This window comes from Vidua chalybeata, chromosome 8, assembly GCF_026979565.1.
Source record: "Vidua chalybeata isolate OUT-0048 chromosome 8, bVidCha1 merged haplotype, whole genome shotgun sequence".
Lineage (NCBI taxonomy): Eukaryota > Metazoa > Chordata > Aves > Passeriformes > Viduidae > Vidua > Vidua chalybeata.
In genome coordinates this window covers 3,041,147-3,058,507 of record NC_071537.1, presented here as the reverse complement: position 1 = coordinate 3,058,507, position 17,361 = coordinate 3,041,147, and the positions used below count along the sequence as shown (strand labels likewise).

The 17,361-nt window shown below is 43.4% G+C and overlaps 1 protein-coding gene across 1 annotated transcript in view; it reads right to left on the bottom strand.

The window, feature by feature from the left end:
• Positions 1–17,361, bottom strand: part of ADAM12 (ADAM metallopeptidase domain 12) — a 177,612-nt gene that overhangs the window by 25,720 nt on the left and 134,531 nt on the right. Inside the window, exon 12 of the mRNA XM_053949228.1 lies at positions 4,106–4,283. Within this exon, the coding sequence (XP_053805203.1) occupies positions 4,106–4,283 (178 nt within the window). The remainder of the gene's footprint in view (positions 1–4,105; positions 4,284–17,361) is intronic.

Genomic DNA, 17,361 nt, shown 5'->3' with positions numbered 1-17,361 from the left:
TGATGTTCACAGCCTCTTGTTACTTCCCTGGCTTCTGAAAGCTTCCCAACTGGAAGGCAGCATTAGCACTGACTCACCAGCAAAAAAAAACAGGAGGATTCTCAGCATTTCACTGTTTTTTAGGTATTATCCTCCTGGATGTACAAAGCCAACTGTGCTCTGAAGCAGAGGAACAACTTCCTGCTCCTGTTTTTGCTCACCGGAAGGCAGCAGGCTACAGAAATATTCCTGTGCAGCTGCTGCATGTCAGGAGTAACATTCCTCTGCACAGAAGCACGTTTTATCAATTCACCTCAGAAACAATTTGAGATAAGCAGGATGGAGTGTCAGTCCCATTAAGGTCCTTCTGAAACAGTCAGCTGCAATACCCCATCCTCTGGCCCCACAGCAGCGTTCAGCATTCCACAGGCAGACTGGGATAAAGACACAGCTCTTGGAGAGGTGTTTCAGCAGCCTCTGATATTTCCAATTTCTACCTCACTTACTGCTCATTGTAGGGAATGAGCTTGGTAAATAGTTTTTGTGCCTGGGCTATCAAATTGTCAGGAATGATTTTAACATAAACAAGCAAAAAAACAAGCAAGGCTCACCAGGCTTTTGGAGGATGGAGGCTGCCACCTGAAATTACTGCTGTGCTGGAGTTGGTTATTATTATTATTATTATTATTATTATTATTATTATTATTAGTTATTATTGATAACAACAGCAGTGATGGGAGGAGGTTTCTCAGTGTGGCTCTCCTGGCTCTTCAGAGGAGCCAGAGCAGCCCAACCCCAGAACAATCCCAGCACCACCTATGTGATGTCAGGCTCTGTCCTGTGGACAGGACACCTGGTTTTCCCCTTCTCTTTTCTAAGAAGACAGGACAGACCCCACTGGGTCAGCCCATAACTCCTTTGTCCTTGTGTCTCCCTGAGAGCAGCCAGCAGAAGGTGTTCAAGGACATTGACACCTTCCCAGTCTCCTGCCCTTTCCCTTTGCTTTCCCTTGGCTCCACGGGCATTTTTAGCACCTGTAAGAGTCAGAGTAAAGGAACTCACAGGTAACCAACACAATCAGGGCAGCAGCTCCTTCTGCTTGTTTGAAACCTGCCATTTTCTGACTTCATCTTCTCATTTCTCATGAGGGACAATCAATCTCTCCTCCCTCACCCTTTCCATTCCCCTCACGATTTTATCAGCTTATGCTGCATTTTCCTTCATTTTCTTCTTTTCCAGCCAGAGCCCTTTTGAAACTTTGAACCACCTTATTGCTTTTCTCTCAATCTTTTTTCACTCTGCTTTATCCTCCCTGGTATCAGGGAGGGGTAGGGAAAACCTGCACAAGCAGTTTCAGGCGCAGCAGATTTATAGAGGTCTGCTGGTGCTTTGTTTTGTTTCCCTATTTCTCTCCTAGTACTTTCTAACAGCCTATTTACCTTTTAGACCACTCCTGAGCACTGGGCTGACATTTTCATGAGACTATTTATTGCAATATGAAGTCTTGTTCCTCTATGGTCAGAGTCAGCTCAGAGTCCATCATCTTCTTTGTGTTTTTGGAACGTGCATCAGTCCTCAGTGAATCCCATTTCTCATCTTAATGCCTGTTCCAGCTGCCTCAGAAGGTTTCTTTGCAGTCCTTCACAGCTAGTTTTCATCTTTAGCAGCCTAACTAATATCATCAGCAAATTAAAGACTATTCCTCTTCCCAGGCTGTTTATGAAAATGCTGAGTTGTGTAGTCCCAGGACACATCTCATGGATACAGCACAGCAGATCTGCCACTGCATGAAACGGGTGATTTACACCTGGTTGTATTTCTTATCTTTCAACCCATTTTTTGCCCATGCAGTTTTCTCTCCTTTACAGCTGCTCAATCTCCCACAGAAGCTTTGGTGAAAGGTTTAGTCCAAAGCCTCTCTGAACCCCTCACAGGCTGCAGTGACAGCCCTGTCCCTTTCCATCCACTTGTTGAGCTCTTCAGAGCACTGTGATGGATGTGCGAGACAAGATTTTGTAAGACAAGATTTTGTAAGACAAGAGTTGCTGGCACAAAAGCCGTGTTGACTCGTCCCTGGCATGTCACAGCTGTTAATTACATTTGCAATTTGTCTGACTTCTGAGTTAGCAATTTGTAGTTTTCTGTTCCTCCTTGCAGCTGGTTATAAAAGACACATTTTCATCTTTCAAGGACCGAGGATTTTTACTTCTCTTCATTCTTTTATCTATCTATAATTTACATTAGCCCTCCTTCCACAGACATTCCAGCACATCAGGCATTTTTGGTCATATAATCTAAAATTGTTAGGATCATAAAATCATAGAATGGTTTGGGTTTGAAGAGACCAAAAGTCATCCAGCTCCTCCCCCTGCCATGGGCAGGGACACCTTCCACTATCCCAGGGTGCTCCAAGCCCCATCCAACCTGGCCTTGGGCACTTTCAGGGATCCAGGGCCTCCCCACCCTCACAGAAGAATTTAATCCTAACATCACTCATTCTTAGGATACTGCAACAGCATGGACAGAACTCAGCTGGTACAAATGACTGGGCAGTGAATTAGTAACTAATCACACAGGTTTTCTGGAACCACTCAGGTTAGAGCAGTAAATCCTAAATAAATTTAATTCCACCCAAGCTGCATTTTCCCCCCCAGTATAACTAAAAAGGCAAAAAAGACAGAAAGAAGAGGCAAATCAAGGCAGTGCTTGCTGACACTAAGTGGCTTTGACTTGAAAAGGTATCACTAATGTTCAGAAATGAAAACAAGAAAGATAACAGGGTTAGAAAGACATTTGCAAGCTGCTTGCACTCTATTGACTTTAAACAAGGAGATAAGGCTGCTTCCTCCAACCTTGCTACCCTCAAGAGTGAGTGAAGTGTCAGGAAATCCTCACTTGGACAAACCCAATACATTCCATAGGCAGGATGCAGCAATATCTTGCTGCTTTAACTGCCCCCATCTCTTTTGTCTGTACTCCCTATTTATCACAGGAAACAAATCCCTGATCTGCTGCTGCCTTTAATTCAGATAATCAGAGAGAAGTTCAATACAGCCAATGAGGACAGGATGTAAAAGGGATAAGGATGCCAGCTCGGATATTATTTGACCCCCAGGTTTTGCCTATCTCCTGCTGATCTGAGCAGTCCTCTGACAAATCCACTAAACAAAATGGAACAATCTTTGAAGCAGCAGCAATCTGTTTGGGAGGCAATGAAGGCTCTTTCTGTTGGGAGGTAATTGGCTAGAGGGAAAGAAAAATCCTACAGTGAAGGAGGGAAAGGTCTTGCACCTCAAAACTGAAGCTGCAATGAAAAATACCTGGCCAATATTAATATTTCTATTTACATAGTGTTATATATATGGATAGTGAGGCCCTGGCACAGGGTGCCCAGAGCAGCTGTGGCTGCCCCTGGATCCCTGGCAGTGCCCAAGGCCAGGCTGGACACTGGGGCTTGGAGCAACCTGGGACAGTGGAAATTGTCCCTGCCCATGGCAGGGGGGGAATGTGATTATCCTCATGGTCCCCTCCAACCCAAACCATTCTATGATTGCACAGTTTCTATGGTTATATTGACATAAATTAGAAATAAATATAAATATAAATATAAAATATAAATATAAATATAAATATAAATATAAATATAAATATAAATATAAATATAAATATAAATATAAATATAAATATAAATATAAATATAAATATAAATATAAATATAAATATAAATATAAATAGGAGTGGCTTCTGATTGACAGAAACAAACCTTCAACTAATGCATGTTTGCGTGAGAAATTTGAGCCAAGTTCTCAAACTTCTTTTGAGTTTAGCTGATTAGTAATGTTGAAAGGAACTTCTAGGAACATGAGGTCATGGCCAGTCTGCTGGACAAGCCAGAGTTTGCTCCCTAAGGATGAACTGAGCACATTCTTAACTCAAGCCCTGCTTAAACTTCACCACCTTGAATACACTCCAGACTCCCTGCACTTCTGAGGCTGTGGGGTTTAAGCTGATGGGATGGAAGCAGAGAAGGCAGAGCTCTGTTTTACACCAAACACACCAAACCAACCCTGCACTGCCAAAACCCTGCAGGCAGGACACGAGCAGTAACTCCCAGGTGGTGTCTTACCTCAGGCTCCCCGCAGTCACACTCCTCTCCATCTTCCACGTAGCCATTCCCACACTTCTGGCCACCAAAGGACTCCTTGACTTCAGGCAGGTTAAAGAGACACATTCCCACTCCTTTCTCCAGGCTGTTTTCCAGGTCCTTTCTACTGCAGCTGCTGAAGACCATGGGGAATGGATAGCTGGAGAAAACCCACATGGAGACAAAAGGAGGGTTGTTATATGAGATGAAAACCTCTCTCTCCTGTCACACCAGTGATATTTTAGCACATTTGTGCCTTGAACAGAAGACTGTGCTCACTTTTTATCACACAGAATTGAGATACAGCAATTCACTGTGAAATTGAGCTCAACCCATTATTAATAATAATAATAATTTCTGACTCTGAGTAAGGGAATTTTCACTTTTTCACTTCAATTTGTAGCTGCTGTTAAGTATTGGAAGTGTTCACATTTGAAATTCCTTCTCCCTCTTTTGCTTATGGAGTTATAATGCAAATTATGATTATGAGCCTAAAGAAATGCTGGGTTTGCAAGTAGTATCCTGCATTTGCAGGACTGCAAAAGATCCTAATTCTTCTTGGAAAATTCAGCCTCAAATGGCAAATTCATTCATCTTGTTCTGCAGAATGACAAACTTCCTGCTCTTTTCAGGAAAAAAAAAAATAGGAAAAAACCCACTGTTACTTGATAAGAGCCTGCTTCTGCAATTCATCAAAGCTGAGCTTGGCAACTGCGTGATTAGAGCAAAGACAGTTCTTATTTTAAACCAGCAGGAGTGTATACTGGAAATATTCCTGTTTGGAATTCCCAGTGCTGAGTGCAGGTTGGGCCCTGCTGTGCAGACACGTACCAGCTCCCAGCCCTTTTGCAAAACACCCAGACAGAGAGGACAGAACGGTCCCGTGCAGTACAAATGCCAGCAGGGAATTGGTGTTTTTCTCGGGCAGAACTCAATTCCATTTCTGCTGATGAACGTTTGCAGCTTGCCTCACAGATAAAGGACCAAGTGACAGCTGGGCCTGGCTGATGGCACGGTGTCCTTGATGCCTTGAGGAGCTGGAGAGAGGCTAGATGGAGCTCAGAGGAATAAAGTGGAAATTTATTGAAGAGCCTTCAAAGGCCACACCCTGGCAGTGCCCGGATGGCTCCACGGTGGAAGCAAAAGAGCTTGGTCATGAGATCTCACATTTTTATAGGTTTTGGTCCATTTGCATACAGGAGTTAACTGTCCAATTAACAGCTTCAAATGATGAAGTTTCATCCTCCTTGCTTGCTTGCCCGCCCTCTTCTTTTCACGTTGTTTGTGCTTTGGGCCTGAAGTTTGAAGAGATTGTCCTTGAGTCTCCAGCTGGAACAGGATTGTTTTGGCTCCACCACCCCGTGAAAAGATCCTAGTGACACTTCATAGAAAGCTAAAGCTGCACACCAAAACAGAAGAGAAAAACTCAGAACCCAAGGTATCATCCTAAGGGCTGCTGTGACAGCTCTGTGCTGAGATGTCATGGAACCAGAGTCATGGAACAGTTTGGGCTGGAACAGGACTTGGAGACCATTTCATTCCTCCTCCAGGGGCACCTTCCACTATCCCAGGCTGCTCCAAGCCCTGCCAGCCTGGCCTTGGACACTTCCTGTGGCTGCTCCATCCACAGCTTCTCTGGGCAACCCGTGCCAGGGCCTCCCCACCTTCACAGGGAACAATTTTCCAAAAATCTCATGCCCACTTTGAATTGCACTGAATCTGTGTCACAAACACGGTGTAAAACAGCTCCTCCCCTCAGACTGATACCTTTGTCCCTCCCTGGTCCAGCAGTAGCTCAACATTTCAGCAGCTCAGGAGCCAACCTGGCAATTTCACTTTACTCACTGAGTGCTCTGTGGCACCCACGTGTTATTAGGATTGTTATCTTTGCAGACAAGCAAGATAACAGATAGAAATTCTGCACTGCTGAACTTCAGACTTCCATTAATCTCCCGGTGTTTCTGATATCCTCAGATGAAAAGCTTGTTTTGGGAATGATGATGCCCGTAGGTCTTAGAAAGGGATAATTTCTATTAAAAAGAAAGAAATGTTTGGCAACTACAAATGCAATAGAGCTTCCTATGCTGACATTAGGAAGTTAATTAGGATCTTCTAGAAGGTTATGGATACATTACAGAACAGAACATATTTTGTGCCTAGTTAAAATTACCTCTTTTACAGTTTCTTTTGCAATAAAACAGCCAGCTCATTGGAAAAGAACATAAACATGAGTCTGAAGAAGAAAATAATTTTCCAATATCACTATAGGGCTTGTCAAGTTAAACTAAACAGTTTTGAATTTCACTGACATATGACTTCAGAAAGCTAATAGGCATCTCCATGTAATAAGCTGATTGCTGGAAAATATCAATGTTTCAGCAAAATGACAGAGTCTAAGATAAATAAAGAAATTTCAGAATAGCAGGAGGCAGGAGCCAGGCTGTTAGCTGGGCCCCAAGGGAGGACAGGGAAGGTACTTGGAGTAATGGAACAGAAAATAAAGGCTCTTGGAAAACTACTGACCATTCTATAGTGAGCAATTGGAGATGTTTTTTACAGGGCACCACAAACTTCTGTCCTGCCCTCAGTGTGACTGAGAAGAAACCTCATAAAACTCTGTGTACGTGACTGTGAACAAGTAGATGGGTGCACATTCCTGCCAAACAGCAGGAAAAAACAAGGAAACCCAGATACATCTGACTGATAAATCCTGGTGAGAGCTTGATCAGCCAGGGCCCTCATATCAAAGTGTGAATTAATGAACAGTGCATCATCCAGGCAAGATCTGCACTTCAGTGGCACAGGTTTGCTTTGCTACCCACTGGGGTGAGACCAGGAGACACACACCTCACAGGGAATGAAATCCACTCAGGAGCACAATTAATGCAGATTTCCATGTGACACCTCTCAGGCACACACAGATCACGAGGACAGCTCACCAGTCAAAACTGTCACGTTTTAGGGCTGTTCCTCTGCATGCCTGGATTCCCAGGATCACTGGCATGGATGTGAGGTGTGCCTGCCCATCAGCAGGAGGGCAGAGTCCTCTCTCTGTGCCAGAGGTGAAATTGTGCCACTGCTGATGAATGAGCTTTATGTTTCCCCCACAAAAGGAACTTCAAGCTGTTTCCTATTTTGGACTCAGAGGTCCATTCATCTTCTGGCTTTTCCTGCTCCTGATGCCTGTTTCCTCAGCTGACATCAGTGCAGCACATGGCACATGATGACATTTCCTGAAACGCTTCTTCTTTACCAAGTAATCCCCAAATAAAGCAATAAAAACCCAGAAATAAACCCAGCTGGTGGAAACAGAGAAACTTCAGGGTAACCACACCATGCAAGAGAAGGTCCCACATCAATTGGTGCCAATTGGTATTTCATTGGAAACTTGATTGAACTTTAATATGATATTCTCATACACAACCAGTCTTTTTTTTTTTTTGACCAATAAAGTTCCATGTAACAGCCACAGAACTTGACTGTTGTGATTTTAGACTGTATTTTGTCTGTCTTTGCAATTTTAGAGCTGCTTCATCAGAAGAATGAAATGCCTGGCAGATGGGATGGGAAGAGAAGTCACAGATATCAGATGTCAGAGGCATTCAAACCAATGTTTGAGTGGATCTGGAGCTTGTGAAAAATGCTAAAGGAATGGTGATGTGGAAGGAATTCATCCTCTGAACAAATGCAGGAGCTTCCTCCCACTACCCTGTAAAGAGGCTTCTGATCTCCCTGGAAGGAGCTGCCTTAGGGTGGGAGAAGGAAATGGGGTCTCCACAGTAAAGTCAGCCCTTGACCTGTCTCCAAAATTTCGGTGATACCTAAACAGAGACGTTTGTGCTTCCTGTGGTAACTCAGACACTTACTCTGTTGGAAACCAGCTCATAAATGACACGAGAGAACATTCCAGAGGTAAAAAATTCATCTGCAGTCTTTATACTCCATTCATCTCCACTCAAGACATTTTCTGTTACAGATCCTTATTTTTTTTTTTTACAGTTGGAAAGAGAAAGGACACTTTAGTCCAGCCTAACTCTTATTCCAAAATGCTGTGCCCCATGCATTTTTTACACTGTCTGAATCTGTAGATTTAATACACAATGGATCATTTTGTCAAACCGTTCTGGCTGTGGGTGCAACTCTACAGAACTCAAATTGTTCCCAGCACTTCCATCAGTCTCCTCAGTGGCTTTACAGCAAGGAAAATCACTTCAGTCTTTCTGCCCCTCTCGAATCCACAGCATTCCTTGGTGTCTCCTTGGTGCTTAAAACATGTGTTTAATCCCCAGCAACAAATATCCCAGTTTCCAACAAAAATAGCTTTGCCTGCTCCTGCAAATAAGACCTTCACAGCTGTCAGAGGATCCCTGGTAATCGATTCCTTGGGAAACAGAGCCTGGGCTTGTCCCATTCATTTATATTTCAAGCACTCCAGCCCTCCAAATGCCAGGTTCCTTTAGGCAGTTCTGCATTTAGCCTGTATTAGATGGCTCCTTCCATTAACTAAGTGAAGTGGCATCAGCACTCTGTCAAGTCCCATTTAAGAAGAGAGGATTCTTTGTACCAGCACCTCGTTGCCCAGCACAGGCTTTTCTTTTTTTTTTTTTTTTTTTTTTTTTTTTTTTTTTTTTTTTTTCCCCATGAAATATAGAAGCTCATCTCCGTCATCTCCATTTCAGAGGAATTCCCCTTCCTCAGGGGCTGAATGACAGGAGAGTACAAGCACAGGAACTGAGCCACTGCCCCAGAAAATTACAGGCTGGGGAGATGAGCCAGGCAGAGCACTGAGGAGAGGCAGTGGAGCTGACCCGTGCAGCTCACAGCAGATCAGCTGCACCTCCAGCACTGGTGCCACTGCTCAGGCTGCTGGCACGTTCCCATTCCTGTCCTCCCCACTGCTCCATCTGGAATACGCCTGGAGGGGCACTGCCTTGAGCTGCAGGAGAGCCAAACCCCTCCAGCTGCATTGCAGCAGCACCTCAGGAAAGGTGGAACTCCTCTGCTTCCTCCAAATCCTGTCTGTCCACACCTCAGAACCTCGGGTCCACCTCCCCTGAGCTCCTCCACCATAAACCAGCACAGATTTGTCTGGTTCCCAGCCACTGAAGGGGTAACACAATGATTCTGAGAATTCTCTATCCATTGCACAGGAGGATACACTACAGGCTCACCATATCTTGAAAACATTTTGATTATTACGATTATCACTAGCCAATCTCACTTTCTATTTATTATTCAGTAGCTGCTCCTCTTTTCTAAAGGAACTGCGTTGTTCTGTCCCAAATGTTGGTGCACACACACACACACACAGACACTGTATGTACATACACATCTATTTATAGGGTTCATTTCTTCCACTTCACATCACAACCTGATTATTCAGCATTATGGCAATGTTTATACAGAGCCTTTTACCAAAAGACCCTGAAGTGCTTTACAATTATTCACTCAATTAAAATGCACAAGAGCCCCAAAGAGCTCTGTTAAGTACCACCAGACCCCCCTCCCTGAGGTAATATGATAATTGGAGATTATATTAATTTTAAAAGGGACATTTTAATTTTTTTTTGAGCATGCTTATGGAAACAACTTTTGGCTAGCTAATTTCCAAAGGTGCAGAAAACTGGGACAGAACTTTGCTCAGAATTCCTGAAAACCCAGACCTGAGGGGCCGTATCTGGAATTAGCTCTGGCATCAGCTGTGCTTTTTAGGAGCACGAAGGTGCTTGAAGACAAGAGAGGTGCTGAGTCAGAAGCTTCCCTAGTCCAACACCTGAATTTCCAACATTTTCCATGACAACACCTTGTCTGAACTGACCACCACAGCGACTTTGTGTCTGTCTCGACCTTTGACATTCAAAAATATGAATATTTACTCTCCTTACTCCCAAAATTCTTGATTTTTGGCTCACAGCTGGAGGGGATGAGCAATGCAGACCCTTTTACTGGAGTATGGAGAGGTGAGTTTGAGCTCCCCCTTGTTCAGACTCTAGAGAATGCCTGACACAGAAATATGTGAGTTTTCTGTTGCATATCCCAGTTTTACATAGGAACATAAAAATAAGGGTTGGGGGGCGGGGGGGGGGGGGGGGGGATGAAATTAAAGAATAGGGATAGGGTTGGTTTTGGTAATACAGGTGTAACTAATTTTTTCCATGGAAAAATGGCAGCACTAGAGGGAGAAACCCAAGAATAAACCTCTAAAAGGCAGAAACTCAAGCAGCGTGAATGTTTCTAGACCCAGGGAGGTGTTGATTTCAAGGAACTGTGACAATTTTCCAGCCTCCTCTAACTCCTGATCTAATTGACGTAATTCTTTTGCACTCAAAAGCATCTCCCTTGGTTTTAACCTTCTAGACATTATTACTGCTCTCCAGCTTTTGAAAGCAACTTTTTATGGGCTCCTAAGAGAGATGAGCCTACCAGAATAAAAGTGAATTTGCTATTAGATGACATTTTTTGACACTCCAGCTCTTCTGTACAGCAAGTATGTTAATGAATTAGTAAGCATAAAGAACTTCACAGAATTAGGTGTCAAGCAGGAGATAAAAATCCAGTTTTCTTTGATATTGAAATAGGTGTTCAAATACTACAGATCCCTTCGTGTATCAAGTTCTGTCACTACACGTTATTTCCTACACCTCACGCTTTAGTAGCAATTGTTTAAAATTAGACAAGTGCCATAATATGGAAGGACTTTTTAATCCATTAATTAGACAAGTGCCATAATATGGGAGGGCTTTTTAATCCATTATTTAAACAATGTCTTAATTTCTAAGTACTTATGAGGAAGAAAGGCACAAATGCAGTTTTTGACCCCACCAGCACAATAAAGGGGGAGCTTAAAGGTACCTACAGATTGTTTCACACCTAAAGCTTTTGCAAACAGCAAATTGGGAAAATTAGGAGGGGGGAAGCTGGAGGAGCCTTTGGGCTCTTGGAAGCAGCACATGGCAGAGCTTTGCCCAAGACATCAGTCCCAGAGCTGTTGGGGCACATCTTTTTCAGGTGATTTGGAAGGATTTAGCTAAAAATGTAGAGTGGTTTTATCTGCTGATAAAGTATTTAAAGGGGAAGTTTGCTTCAAAAGGTAGAGGATGTCTGACAACTCATACTTATTTTTCTAGCCTATTTTTCACTCCCTTGCTCCTCTTTTAGAGTTTTAATCCCTAGAGCATCGATAAAGTAGAGCACGGAATTGGGCCATGTATTTAGAGATGACATCAAAGCTCTTCTGTCTGAGTTCATGGTCAGTGAGTTCAAAACAAACTCAGATTTCTCCTACAGCTTTTGTCATGTTCACTACATGGTGGCTGCTAACCCTTCCAATAAATAAACTGGGAATATATCACACTGGTGGTTCATTTAATTGATGTCTGCTTGGATGCCTTGGTGTGCTACAGTGGAATTTCCAGGCTTATTGGAAGGAAAGCCTTTCCAAGGAAATGTTTCAACTTTTCACACAATTGCCTTAAGTTGGTTTTAATTTTCCCCTGGGGACAGTGCAGATTCCCAGAATGAATTCCTGCAATCTCCCTTCAGGTGCCCAGATTGGATTGACACAGCCCCAGCTGAGGCTTGACCTCTCCCATTACATGGAAGGTGAAATTTGAACTACCTGGAATATTCAAAAAGGCAGATTTACAACGCTGAATGTGGGACTTCAGGGCAGAAAGCAGCGACAGAACAAATGCCTGGATGGTTCCCAAAAATCCATTCTGCAAGGGAGCAACACTTAATGGCTTTATACAGTATAGACTGTTGTGGCAGTCACAAAAGTGCCAAATAAAACATTATTAGCAGTTACTTTCCCTTTGACAAATAGATGGTCAGAGAAGTTTTTTCTTGGAGGAGAGGCCTGTTGTGACTTTCCTTTGTGTTCTGGGGGTGAAGCAATACTAAACCAATTTATCACCCCTGACAGGATCCTGACTCTGTGCTGGAGTTATCTGCATTGCAAAAGCTCCATGGGAATTGAACTCAGACAACTGTTCTTCCTGTTGGAAACCAGACAGCCAAGGAAAGGAGCTGTAATCAGTTTGAATTTGCCTCTGGCTCATCTTTTGCTCTGTTTCCTTTTAGACCACTACCTCATTAATAAAAACTTGCTGGATTGCTGAGAGTTCAGGTTTCACAATCTACTGCTTAGAATTTGAGGCTAATCCAGTGCTGACTACAGGAAAAGTCAAAAAGTGAGGCAGAGCAGAGGGAGGGATGAAAAGGCCAGGTCAGGTCTGGTCCCAGGCTAAGGAAAAGCAGGATGCAGACACCCTGTGCCCGCCAGCAGCTCCCAGCAGTGAAGGAAAATCTGGATAAGGAGCACAAGCAGAGTGCCCTGCGTTTAAATTTTGTCACACAAAACACAAGATCCTCAGCATGTGACGAGCAAATAAAGACAAATGGTCCAAACCAGTGCTGAAGATCAGCTTCCTGCTGATTTCTGATTAGGGAAAAGGTGCTTTGGTTAGTTCTCAACATGATTTTACAATCTGCTTTTGTTCCAGGCAGTTACATTCTAATTTTCTCCCTTGAAAAACCTTGGAATTGATTTTTTTTTAAATGGGCCAGGAGAAGACAGGGATGAAAAAAAAAAAAAAATCTGACTTTGGGACTCAGATTGATTGAAAGACCTATCATAAAGAGGGTGCTCAGGCTCAGGAGAAGGATTTGGGTGAGGATGAGCTTGGACATCAGGTGAGCAGATCAAATGACACCAAGTTAAGGGAAGTGGACCCCAAACAGGGCTAAACCCAACCAGGAGAAACCCAGGCCAGGGAGAAGGGATTTCATAGGAAATCCTGAGTTGGAAGGGACCCACAAGAACCCTCGAGTCCAGCTCCTGGCACAGACAAACCCCAAGGATCAGCCCTCTGGATGGAGCACGTGGAGAAGCTGCTCCCTGGGAAGAGCAGGAGCAGGGAATGAAGTGCATGGAAATGCCACTTGGTGAGATGGGGGTGCTGGAGAAAAGAATCTGAGCCTGCAAAAAGCTGGGAATAATAAATACCTGGGAGACAGGCTCATATTGATTTCACTTAGCATCTGTACTACCCGGGCTCTTAATAAATCAGGACTCCAAGACAGGAGGATCACAGCTCAGTTTTTTCTTCTTTGGGAAGATCCAAAGGAAAGATAAGTGAGGAAAAACAGTGCCAGAAATTAGTCTGAATTTCCCCAGCATTCCCACCTTCCCTTCTTCTGTTATGAGAAAAAAGCTCTTTATCCCATATCACCTAAAACACCTCAGATGAGTGGAAATGGAATTCTTAAAAAAAACCCTAAATATATAATAACAAGGAATCATTTTTTCTACCTTCCCCTTTCTTTTTCACAGAGCTGGAACAAAGAAAAATTAGCTGCCACATTGTATTTATTTCATTATTTTAAGCCATGGGGACAGGATGGATCCAGCCATGATCCAAGACTTAGGGATCCTTAATGAGCAAATTAAAACTTTCACTCACAGGAATGAAAGGCTTTTGATAAATCTAAAAAAAACCCCAAACCCATATGGACCCTGATGAAATCCTGGGAGTTTTCCTCCCAGCTCTGGATTTCTCACCTGGTGGTGTCTGGCTGCCAGGGGTGGAGATGAACACAATTTCCATGCTGAAAGAGGCAGACAGAAAGGCTCTCCAGGACACCAAAGTTATTTCACCTCTTCATTTTCAGTGCCTTTACTCTAAAATAGGTGGTTTCTTATCTTAATCCATCACTGGGGCTGCATCATTCATTTGCAAAGGCTGAATTGGAGCCTCCCTGCATTGCTGCCACCAGAACCCCCCAGTAAAATGTGCCCGGCACTCTGTGACAGGCTTTGACATTAGAAAAGATCAAGAATGACTTTGCAGGAAGGAATTGTCAGGGTAAAATTTTCAATATTTTGCACATCTATGGAAGGCACAAAGGGCTCTGTGATTCCCATGACAACTGTGGCAAATGCAGCTGTGGGCACCAGTTAATTACAAGGATTCAGCCTTTCAAGTCCACAGAAATTCCTTCAAGTGCTCCTGGGCACACAACACATGTTCAAAAAGGAGCTTTCATGTGACTTTAAGGATTTGCCCTTTAAGGTACATTTCCATTTTTAAGCCAGGAATTTGGAATTTATTAACATCAATTAAAACTGGACATTGGGTGCTTACAGGAATTTGGATTTATAAATACCAATTAAAACTGGACACTGGGTGCTTAATTCTCCATGCACTGCTCTGCAGATTTATCCCTGCAGGTTGAAAAGTTTGGGTTGTTTTTTGGTTTTTTTTTTTTTTTTTTTTTTTTTTTTTTTTTTTTATGAAACAGAAAGCCAAGATAAAGGGGAAATGTCCTGATATGATTTGTTCTCGTGGGTCATGGCAATAGCAGCACTGCAGGATAAAAATGTCCCTCTCAGAGCTATATTTCCTATGGATATTACAGCAACAAGACAAAAGGCAGCTGAGCTCTCTCACCCCAGCATCCAGGCCAGGAAAAGTGGATACATCTCGTGCTTGTCCTTAAGTATCTGCTATAAATAATCACACCAGGAGTAAAATGTGTTTTCATTTGAGAAGTCACCTCTCTCCTTGTCAGCTTCACTTACAGCAAAGTCATGCTGTCAATCTGTGAGTTATCCTTGAGAATACACCAGCAAAGCCAATTATTTTCCCTTCTAACAGCACATCTACTGAAATGGCAAAGACTAAACCAAATAAAAAGCAATTATCCTTTTTTTTTTTTTTGCCCCATAGTTCTGAGTGCTAATTGTTAACAGTGACCCACTCCTGCAAAGGACTGGGAAAAATGAAATGGATTTCAACCAGTGCTACTAATTCTTCAACACAGATCTTATTTATCACAAAAATTAAATGTATCTGCCAGGCATGGAAATTATTAACAAAAAAAGAAGGCCAAATGCACTGCAGACGTGGGGCTATTTGGAGTGAAGGGAAAGACTGACATAAATCTATTCTGTAATCTCGTGGCTGTTTCCTACTAAAGGAAGGACCAGAATGCAATGTGCTAAATTACTGGGGCAGAGGGATATGTTGCTTAAAGTTTTTTTTTTTTTTTAAAAAAAAGCAGTTGCACTGCTGGCACAACAGACCTAGCTCTGTCACAAGTAATTTATTACATCAGTATATCAACTTTATTAAAAAAAAGAAAAAGACAACAAAGAAGTCTGTCTTTGTGCCGAGCTCAGCTCAGACTGGTTTGGAAACATAAACAGCTTCGGAGTTTAATTAGAAACTGTTTACATCTGAAAGATAATTTCATTTTCCTCAAATTGTAACAGAGGTAATTCCAGATAGTTCTGCTGACTCCAGAGTTTAATGGCTCTAAGCTGCCAGACTGAAAAATGCTAAGTGAGGTCTGAACAGCTGAAAACCGACTGAGAGGGGTCAGGGAATTCTGTGCTAACTACTAATGGTTTGATTATCTAACATTTAACAGCTCTGCGGCTACAAGGTGCTGCAAGACGTCTACAAGAAAAAAAAGAGAACCACTCAGTAGACTGAAGTGTCCTTTCCCACACTCTATTTCTGCTTTCTTTCCCATTTCACCCTGACCTTTTGTCTTTTTTTTTAAGCTTCATTTATTTATTTGGGGGTTTTTTAAAGTCCGGAGAAGTGCTGGAAAAAGTGTTTTTCCCTTCAAGTTGATGCTGTTTTCATGGCATACCTGGCTGTGTTCTGGAGCAGCGTGCTGGAAATCTCTGGAGGGTGTATATTTTCACACCTGGAGACTCCAGTTCAGCCTTTGAATAACCAAAATGAGGGTGACCTTATGTTCTGCTTCCTTAAGATCATTTTTCAAAAAGGAGAAAAGTGATTGAAACTAACACTTAATACAACAAATGGCACAAGTGATCAGTACTTTCCCAACTTGTCCTTAAGAGATTTTTCACTGTGTTTTATTTATTTAACTACATGTTTATAAAGTTGTTAAATAAATATTTTTTTCCCGTGGCAGTTCAAAAAATCAAACAAAAGCAGATGACAAAATAAGAAGGCTCCTCAGAAAACCCTTTAAGACGCAAACCCACTGAGCCCAGCAGCTCTCCAGGAGCCCTCTAAGATGCAAATATTCACTTGTGCAGTGTAAAATCAGCATTGCTGCCACTGGCCTGCTTTTGATGTGCAGCCCGAAACCTCATTAATGGTAATGAGGGACCCACAGGGAAGCACAGACCTTCAGCACCATCAAAGGAGAGCAGTTGTGAGCACTTTAATTACGGGGTGCTGCTCCCCCAGACGCTGCCCCAGGGGAGCAATGAAGGAGCTGCTGAACCCCCTCAGCCTGAGCCAACCCTGCTGCTCCTCTACCCCAGCTCCAGCAGGAGAGCTGCACTCCTGGACAGCCAGGCAGATCCTGAGGAATCCTCCTCAATGTACATCCTCCTGCCTCCACAGACCTTGCTTTTCATTTGGCTGGCTCCCACCAGCTGGATTTTCACATAGCTCCCAGAAATGCTGCTCCAGTTCACCAGAGGTGGAAGCAAACTGCAGCACAAGAGCAAACCAGGTTGGGGTTTGGGTGCAGAGGCCAGCTTCTCTTCCCAAACCCTTATTTCCACAAGACATATCAGATGGTTTTGGGTAGAGACCCTGGACACAGATACAATTCACACACCTGTGACCTAACATTTAATTAAGGAATATTCAGTAATCCAGGTTGTGGCACATCAGTGGCTCTGGGCGATGCCTCAGGTTTTGGCTTTTCTATTTTTCACATTCTGTGCTGCTTTAGTGTGTGGGGACTGGACTCCATATCAGGGGATGGTGAGCTCTGTGCACAGAGCAGGGAGACAAAACAATTCCTGCTCCAGCTGGGCACCAAGGACAAATGATCCAAATCTCAGCCCAGGAGCACAAACAGCGTGGGCTGGAGAGAGAAAAACAAGCAGGATGGGAGTGCCTGGGCTAAAGCTGGAATGGGACAATGAACTGCAAGGTGCAAATGGAGCAGAGCTGATCCCAGTGAGAGCCCCCGGGAGCGCTCGTGCATTTTGGGACCATTTTGGTTCCTCTTGGCTGCAGCCCTGGCTGGGCTCTGGTGCTGCCCAAGGTGGATCCATGAGGAGATCCTTTGAATAAATCCCTGCTTTATTCTGTGACTCTGCCCAGCCTCTGCTCCAGGGCAGCCTGCACAAGGCATCATGGAGAACATTCCAGATGCATCCTTGGAGCCCAGAAGTTTGGGGAAGAGGGATTGTTCTGCTGCTGGACTCCTGCAATTACAGCTGCACCTGAATGCCA